The sequence below is a fragment of the Simochromis diagramma genome, unplaced genomic scaffold (assembly GCF_900408965.1).
Source record: "Simochromis diagramma unplaced genomic scaffold, fSimDia1.1 OVJJ01000685.1, whole genome shotgun sequence".
NCBI classification, from domain to species: Eukaryota; Metazoa; Chordata; class Actinopteri; order Cichliformes; family Cichlidae; genus Simochromis; species Simochromis diagramma.
In genome coordinates, this window is record NW_024387477.1 from 8,663,771 (window position 1) to 8,673,040 (window position 9,270).

Here is a 9,270-nt window from a genome sequence, read left to right on the forward strand (position 1 = left end):
CCGAGGTCAAAATGGGAGATGCCCCCAAGGGTGGTGGAGAATGACCGAGCTAAGATCCTGTGGGACTTCCAGATACAGACGGACAAAATGGTGGTGGCTAACCAACCGGACATAGTGGTGGTAGACAAACAGAAGAAGACGGCCGTAGTGATCGATGTAGCGGTTCCGAATGACAGCAATATCAGGAAGAAGGAACACGAGAAGCTGGAGAAATACCAAGGGCTCAGAGAAGAGCTCGAGAGGATGTGGAGGGTGAAGGTAACGGTGGTCCCCGTGGTAATCGGAGCACTAGGTGCGGTGACTCCCAAGCTAGGCGAGTGGCTCCAGCAGATCCCGGGAACAACATCGGAGATCTCTGTCCAGAAGAGCGCAGTCCTGGGAACAGCTAAGATACTGCGCAGGACCCTCAAGCTCCCAGGCCTCTGGTAGAGGACCCGAGCTTGAAGGATAAACCGCCCGCAGGGGCGTGCTGGGTGTTTTATATATATACACACACACACACACACACATATATATATATATATATATATAAAAAAAATGTTCTTCCTCTACCCCCCCCCAATTTTTGCACATGTCGAGGAGCGTGTCAGGCTACATTTCACTGTGTGTTATACTTGTATAACTATGCATGTGACAAATAATAAAGAACCTTGAACCATGCGTTTATTAAGTGGTTGTTTGGTCTCTCCAATGTAGAGGTCTGGGCATTCCTTGCTACACTGTACAGCATAGACTACATTGTTCAGTTTGTGTTTAGGAGTTTTGTCTTTCGGATGATTCCTCATTCATTGTAGCTTCGTGCTATTAACACTGAAAAATTCTCTGAAAAATGATAGATGGCACATGTCCCGTGATAGTGCGAGTGATTTTCAATAACTTTATTAAAACCATATTGTGACACAGACCAGAACACTTACAGAGCACACAACAGAAATAAATACCATCATGTGTACAGCGCTCATTGCCGAACAGAATTATTGCAGCTGGCTTTTGATTTATGTCATCCAGAAAGAGAGAGGGCATGCTATGTCATCAGACAGAGATACCACCAGGAGCTGGGCTCAGTGTGCCAAACACCCTGCCTGCTTTTTGACCGTAGAGAGCAGTTCCTTAAACACGTCATCGGCTCTGATATACAGCTAGGCTGCGTCTCAATCTAAAACAATCAGCTCCTGCTCAGCTCCGCTCGAGGAGGCATCGGGCTGCTTTAATCAAGGTCCATGTCAGGCTTGCTCTCTGTAGTTTCTGAGGCAGGATTGCCCGCAGCCTCGGTCGTTCCCTTGTCTGCCGCTGCTTCCTGGGGTTTCTCCTGGCCGTCGACGGGCCCGTTCTGCTCTGCAGGGGTCTCCTCTTTGGGAAGCTCCACTTTGGGTTTGGGCTTGGTCACGATCGGGTTACAAGCACCGAAAAGCTCCTGTGGAAAAATGAAATGATGGGTTGATTCAATAAAAACTGAACCAACCCTACAGTCTAATATTCCCAGTGCTTACAATCTTAAACTCACCCTTGTTTTTGCTTTAATGTCTTTGACTTTGACAGATGGATCCACCGCCAGGCTCTGTTTGCTCTGCTGGTTCATGGCACTGTTCATCCAGATCATTGCATCGTTGTTCAGTTTGTCCACCTTGTTTACATCTGCCTCATCTAAATGGTCATACTGCTCATCCTGGAAATCAAACAGACAACATTATGTGCTGTGCAGGCAACAGAAGCTATTAATAGTAGTTCTCATGTCTTTTAAACAATACCGTGTAAACATATTTAAAAACAAATACATTCAATACTGTAGGTAATAGTAGTCACCTTCATTTTGTAGGCTTCGATAAATTTCATGTACTGCTGGATTTGTTTTCCCAGCTCATCAAAAGCTTTAGGTCTCTCTTCAGACTCTGCATACCTGTCCTGAATCGGCTGACCGAGTTTCTGCAGAGCACACCGTCAACACATCAGTTAGAGGAATCAATATGTGATCAGACTAAGACAAGAAACCTAAATAAAGAAATAAAAAAAAAAAAGAAATCAGCGCAATAATCACCTTCAACTCTGCCAGTTTGTCAATGTACACCTGTTTGGGTTGGTCCTCTCCATCTTCATACAGCCAGTTTTCAGTATCCTCCAGCTTTAAGGACAAAACATCTCGGTCCTAAAGAATTAGAATGATTTCACATTATGTCAAGGGACGTTGAATCTGCTGCTAATTACATCACGGCTTATCTTAAACGATGAATGAGACGATGCTCTTCACTCACAGATTCGCTGACGAACTTCTCCAGCATGCCGTGCAGTTTGTCCCTCATTTCGTACACGTACTCTTCTACATTATTCTTAGCGTCGTTCCTCTCCTTCTCCAGCTTATCCTGCATGATCATCTTGCCCTGAGGAGAACAAACACAGCCATTCTTACTCCCAGGCGAGATGACTGGATTGTGTAATGTCAGTGTGAGAGATGGGTGAAAATATAGGTACCTCATTTTCTACAAAAAGATTGAGCATGTCGTTTGCTAGCTGCCACTGTGGGTTGTTTTCAATTGGAAGCTCCAGAACTTTTGTCTTGACTTTGGGTTTTTTGGCTTGTGGAGGCTGATCGGACTTCTTCTCACCCTTGTTCTCCTCTGTGGAAGTCTAAGGAAAAAAAAGAAAAGGTATAACAAAATATAAACACACAGAATGAAACAACTGTATTATAACATTTACAGTCTAATGAATTTGCTTCATAAGGATAAAACATAAAAATTAAAACATTTCAGGGTTCTAACATAAAGACTTTAATCTGGGCTATCAATATTTAACTGATTCTACACAAACATCTCACCTCCATCTCTTCACTCTCTCGTGGCGTCTTCTCTTCTGTTTCTTTCTGAGCCTCTCCCTGAGTCGGCTGCTCATCCTGATCTGTCTGCATTTTGCTCTGCTGCGGGAAGAAATTTAAGAAGTCTTTAAGAAGAAGCATCTCACAATGAGTACCACATGACTCTTTGTGATGAACCGTTTGTCCAAACTACCTCTCCATCTTTGTCGGCAGCCTGTTCTGTTTCCATTGGTTCCTCTGCCTCATCAGACTTCTGCACTTCAACCAGAGAGGCGCTGGACACACTAAAGATTCCGTGAATGTTCACCCGCACTTTCACTTTCACTTTGGAGCTCTCACCTGATGCCTGGGGGACAACTTTCTGGATCATAAACTGACCTGTGGAAATAAAGGGTTAAAAGGAGTAAAGATAAAAAAAATTAACTAGGAAAAATAGGTTTAGTGAAGCTTGTTATGCTTGTTAATCGCTGCCTGTCATATCCCACAGTCATTAAAAAGATATCACTCAGGGTCAGTTATAGGTCTGTATTTATTAAAAAAAACAAAAACAAACAAACAAAAAAACCCTAGGGAGACTGCAACATATTATTAAAACCTGGGATGATAAAGGTGAACCGTGATGTATTAGGTAGAAACTGATCAGAGAGAAAGAGAAAAAAAAAAAGATGATTACTGGAGATCATTTTAAAATTTAGTGAGATCAAACTGGTAAAAAAAACAAAAACAAAACACTAACACACAAAAAGGCCACATTTAATAGTGAAATTAAGAGGATTTCCAGCACAAGGAACTCAAAGCATTGGGCCTAAACAGCTGTGTAGCCTTAAGAAAAACTCTTATCAGTGAGACTAATAAAAAAGGCTTCAGTTGGCAGAAGGAACATAAAAATTGGACTCTGGAGCGACGGAAAAAAGATCATGAGGTCTGTAAAGGATTTACTGTGATGTCACATCACGGTACAAAGAAAAGTGGATTAAGTGATGCACTCATCATCCATAGTGCAGAGTACCAGCTTATGAGAGCAGTGTTGATGATGTGGCATTACTTCAGTTGGTCAGTTCTTGGTTCAACAACATTCTGCACCCAAAACTTCACCTGATAATCTGGATATAGTGAGTCAACAGGTTTTTCGATCATAGGATTTTTTTCATCTTTATGATCGATGGTTCAATTTGTGAAGGAGTTGTTCAGGTATCACGAGACATCAGTTTCAATGGGACACCAACTGGTCCAGACATTAACCCAACTTTTTAGGGTGTGCTGGAGAAGACTATACACAGTGGTCCACCTCTTCACACGTGAACACAAGATCTTGGTGAGATACTAATGTGATTCTGGACATAGATAAATCTTAAGTCATTGCATACGCTTATTGAAAAGAAGTGATGGCAAATGAGCACCATCATCAAAGCTTATGGGGTCCAACTGCACATTAGTGTGTGACTTTGTTTGGCCAGGCAGTAAATTTGAAAGTGAGGAAAGGTACACCAACCAAGATATTTTTCTAAGGTCTGTATGGGGGGAAAAAAATTAAAACTTATAGGTACTAATCTAGCTGTGTGTCTGCTTGATGTGTAGGTAACCAAGTTTTAGGAAGGTTTCATTTCTTACCTATAGTGGGATCTGGATAAGGCAGCTCATTAGGGGAACTGTAGTAAGCCTCCAAAGAGAAAGGCTCTTTCCGGTAGAAAGTCAGCACTTTGGAAAAGGGTGCAGCATGGTTTTTGGGAAACACCTCACAATCACTGCAACAAATGAATATTAAATTACATTAACTAAGATAAATGTCAGCATAAATAAATAATGATGACGATAATAATAATAATAATAATAATGAAAAACAAAGAAGCCTTTTTCTTTTTTTACCTCACACCATCCTCTGCAGCAGAATGCCATTTCAAAGAGATGGGATATGGAACGGCATCTGTGATGGAGAATTCACGGACTTTGAAGGCCGGAGACAGGATTGCGCACTGAGGAGAGAGATGGCCTTGTGTCAATGAGCACTGCAGTAGCATTATATTATATTAACCCCTCTCAATCACCAACACTTGTTAAAGTTCGTCAGATGCAAACAACTGATTATTTCCCAGTAGACATCAGAATAAAACCCGACTGCATTGTACCTGCAGAGCGCATCCTCTGGCCACAGCTTCATCAGCATTCAGTGTAGTGCTCAACTCCTTTCCAAAGAATTTGCTGATTCTCTCTTTGACAGCTGGGATTCTGGAAGCGCCACCGACTATCTCAACCGCATAGATGTCTTCTTTCTTCAGTTCTTATAAAATAAAAACAAAGTTTAATCTTAAACATGAAGAAAAACTAATGAGTTCCTTTTTTAAACTCAATTAGCCAAAAACTAAATTAAACTTACTGGCCTGTTCCAACAGACTCTGCAGAGGGGGTTCTACTCGGGCCAAAATGTCAGCACACATCTCTTCAAACTGAGCCCTGCAAAAGAAAAGAGGAACATGCCGTTAGATGTAAAGTAGATATCAACAATCAGCAAAAAATTACTTTCTTGTTGAACTACCTGTTCATTTTTCCAGTGACATCGATGTCATTCATAAAGCACTCGATGTTGAGTGGCAGGTCAGAGGAGTTAGCGCTCATCAGTTTCTTCAGTTTTTCACACTCCTGGTAGAGCCTGACCAGAGCCCGGGGCTTTGACTTCACATCAAGCTTGTACTTTTTGCCAAATTCCTCGCAGAAATGTTTAACGACAACCTCGTCAAAATCCTTTCCTCCCAACAGCGGGTCACATGCTGTGGCAAGAACCTGAGTGGCAGGGTAAAGAGTTATGGTTATGACACAAACTCAGTTGCAGACTGATAAACTATGTGCAGTGCACTGGGATGTCTACACACCTTGAGTTTGCCTTTATTAAAGGCACACACAGATGTCTGGTATCCAGAATGGCCCAGGTCCACAAACACCACATTCCTGGCCTTCTCCTCAGGAGCAGGCAGATCCTGTTTGTAGATTCCATAAGCCAAGGCAACTGCAATCGAGTCAATTAGAATTTTTAGGTGTACCTTATTAACTAGTTAGAAGATGGAAGTTTACAAACAACACCAAGCTAGAGTGGCTTTGTATGACTCAAAGCTCAAAATAATCCTCATCTGATAATTAACTATTTTATTTATACTGGGCAGTGATGTAGCCCTTTTAGTGACTGATATGATCATATTATGATATCTCCTTTTAAGAAAAAAAAACTGTTTGAAATTTGAGTATGTAGAGCATTCGACTGATTTGAGCATCCACCACTTTGAATATGACAGAAAATGATCAAGAGCATAATAGGTCTCAATTACTGTCAGATCAGAGTTGATTAGTGAGATGCACTTCCTTGCCTAAAAGCTCTGGTACAGACCTGCAGTTGTCTCATTCATCAGCCTCAAGCAGTTGAGTCCAGCAATCTGAGCAGCATCTACTACAGATCTCCTCTCAGCATCAGTGTAGTAGCAAGGAACCTGGTTAGAACAGAAGGGAGTCCATTGATTAGTCTGGTTAATCAGCCCGCAAGGTGGCACACACTATAAGCTGGATGATGTGATTCTGATCTTTCTCAGCTGATAAACAGTAGATAATTTGGTCACATGACTATGCTCTCATGTTAAGCAACACAATATATCAGTGCCTGAATTACAGCAAAGTCACAGACTGAATTTCACACGCATCTTTAGCATTTGCAACAGGTTTTTATTGTTTTGAAGGTTGGAAATGCTTGTGTATGATTGCTGAGAAATAAACTTTCACTGCCAATTTGAAAAGAACTCTGAGCAATTAAAAAAAAAAAACAACAACTTATAAGCAGCATTCTCAAAAATGAATCTCTCATCCAACTCCAGTCAGCTGTCCTCTGCTCTGCTGCTTGGAAGAGTTAAGCATAATGGAACATGAATCACGTATCTGCCTGCTGCAAGTTCTGGTTTAGAGTGCAGCAGATCTCCAGAGCAGAAGGATCACTACTGTAACCACTAGAAGTTCTTGGAGGTGAGTTTAATTATTAATTCTAAAATAAGTCTGATGCACAATCAAAGGTCATGGGTTTCTGATAGAATATGGATGATTCAATAATTAAGACTGGATTTAGTGAAACCAAACTATGTACAACATAGACTCTCTGTTGTATGCCATTCTCTCAGAGCTTGTGTGTTATTGTGTTAACCTACTTAATGAAAGACAGATTCAGGACAAGTCTGATCAAGTAACATGACAAATGCATGTGTGTGAGGCATGGACTTGTTATGACAGCATACTTACAGACACAACGCAGTCAGCCACGGGCTTCTTCAGGGCGTTCTCTGCCGTCTCCTTGAGCTTGGTGAGAAGCATGGCGGTGACCTGTTCAATGCTGAATACCTTTTCCTCCTCCATGTACATCACCTTTAACAAAAACCCAATTGACAGACATGGAAGTTTATTACACGCCAGCTCAAAATGAGTGTTTTGTATAGCAGCAGATTTTTAAAAAAAATATTCCAGTTAGTGACACAGAGCAGCAAAAGGTTCTCAGAGGTTTTCAATTAGAGCCTCAAAGAAAAACAAACCCATTATCAGCCGCTAGAGAAAATGTTAGACCAAGTTTACTATAAAGTCAGGTCTGGAAAAAGAATACCAAAATTTTAACTATAATGCAAATGTTCCCGCTTCTTCTCTTACCTTGATGCCTGTTGTTCCCGAGGGCATTTGTGCAATATCGTAGACCATGTTTTCTTTGAGGGACTGCACATATGGATCTGAAAATGCCCTGCCATGAAACTTCTTGAACCCTTGGACTGTGTTCTTGCAGTTTGTGACAACCTGTTTAATGAGAGAAAGAAAAGAAAAAACTCTGTTTAATTGACACACAAATACTAACTGTGCAAACTGTCAATTTATGACTTGGCAAATTGATTTGTGTTGGTGCAGTTTCTGTGTAGAGAGTTGTTCATGCTCTGTGCACTGTGTGATGAAGCGACCCCCACCCTGGTCTCCTGGGCAAAACCTGTACCCAGCACCCCTCAGCTTCTCGTGAAAACATACCTGGCTTTTTGCAGCTGCACCAATTGATCGATTCCGGGGTCCAAAAGAAACACATGCTCTAAAAACAGAAAACACAATTCACCTCTCTCATCTACAACAATTACTTCACAATGGTGCAGTTAGTTCACCAACTGGCGATATAATATTAACCTTTTCACGTGTATTTTTTAAGATTCTGAAATCACAATTCTATGGTCCTTTATCTGGTTTTTCTGTGGACCGAGAGCGTTAAAAATGAAGCACAATAGGCTGATAATGTGGTTTTGACAGCCTGGTTCCGGCCTCCTCCCGTCAGCCTGCAGTAAAACATCCATCACCTGACTAGTTAGGTCACTTAACGACCTTTAAATGTTTTTTCGATGGTATTAATGTATTCAAACCCCAAAAGAAACAATAAATTAAAATCAAGTTATCCCAGGGCTTCTTTTCTCCAACAATTTCGTTCCGGCTTGCTAGCATTAGCTTTAGCACTCACATGCTGTTTCCTGTTGTGAAATCTGTTAGCATGCTAACTAGCTAGCAATGTTAGCTTCACTCAATATTAGGATATAGAAAAGTGCATTCATTCACATTCTGTAGGCGTTATCAACGCAGACGATAGATTGCAAAGCATCCTCAATGATGTGACTAGTCCTACTTACGGTGTACATCGATCGCTGTATTCATTGGCGACAGTTTCAATCCCTCCGGCTCGGGCTACTGCTACATAGCAGTTCAAAAACCCGACGTCAAAGCCTACAACTGACATTATCGCTAGTTAACTTGGTAGTGTGGAGTTACAAGGAGGAACAAAAATACAGTTCGGTGCTCAAAGTGACAACGGTGGCTACAGAAGCTCTCAGTCAGCGGACGGTGATACACCCTTGTTCTTCTTGTTCCATGAAGCTGAGCAGCAGCATGCGGTACGCCGGCAGATGCGTGACAGCGTTCAGGAATTTTCTGTCTGTGCACTGACCAATAGCATCCGACTGCGGGGACCAGAGAGATGTCATGCGCCACCTACAGCTCAGACCCGGTATCGCACCAGCAGGTCTTTTTTTTTTTTTTTCCTTTGGGGGTCGCAAAAGCGGATCATGTGATTCCTTCTCACCGTTCATAGCATCCTCTTCTGTCACACCAACCTTCTGCATGTCCTCCTTTGGTACATCCATGAATCTTTTTTGTGGCCTTTCTCTTTTCCTCCTCGGTGGAAGCTCCATATCCATCCACCAACTCTTTCTCATATCTTCATGGTATGGGTCATCATCTTTATCGCTGTATATTTACTACCACTCGGTCTGTCACACTTGTTTCTTCTCTTCTCTATACCTTTGGAATCCTTACACTCTCCATGACTGTGTTAAACTATCTGGTTAAAAACTCAGCTGAGCTCTGCATACCTCCACATGTATGTCATCTAAACCAACTGCCTTTCCACTCCTCATTCTTTT

At 41.8% G+C, this 9,270-nt stretch overlaps 1 protein-coding gene across 1 annotated transcript; it reads right to left on the reverse strand.

Annotated features, from left to right (window-relative positions):
* Positions 1 to 853: 853 nt before the first annotated feature.
* Positions 854 to 8,792, reverse strand: hspa4b (heat shock protein 4b). The gene is made up of 19 exons (XM_040016393.1): positions 8,482 to 8,792; positions 7,841 to 7,898; positions 7,478 to 7,618; positions 7,079 to 7,201; positions 6,186 to 6,285; positions 5,677 to 5,810; positions 5,343 to 5,587; positions 5,184 to 5,260; positions 4,936 to 5,087; positions 4,676 to 4,782; positions 4,421 to 4,554; positions 3,003 to 3,187; positions 2,813 to 2,911; positions 2,467 to 2,622; positions 2,250 to 2,375; positions 2,036 to 2,143; positions 1,804 to 1,923; positions 1,505 to 1,666; positions 854 to 1,414 (listed from the first exon to the last, which is right to left on the reverse strand). Exons 1-19 carry the CDS (start codon positions 8,586 to 8,588, stop codon positions 1,208 to 1,210), a joined length of 2,541 nt encoding a protein of 846 aa, XP_039872327.1. The 5' UTR covers positions 8,589 to 8,792; the 3' UTR covers positions 854 to 1,207.
* Between the last annotated feature and the right edge of the window lie 478 nt (positions 8,793 to 9,270).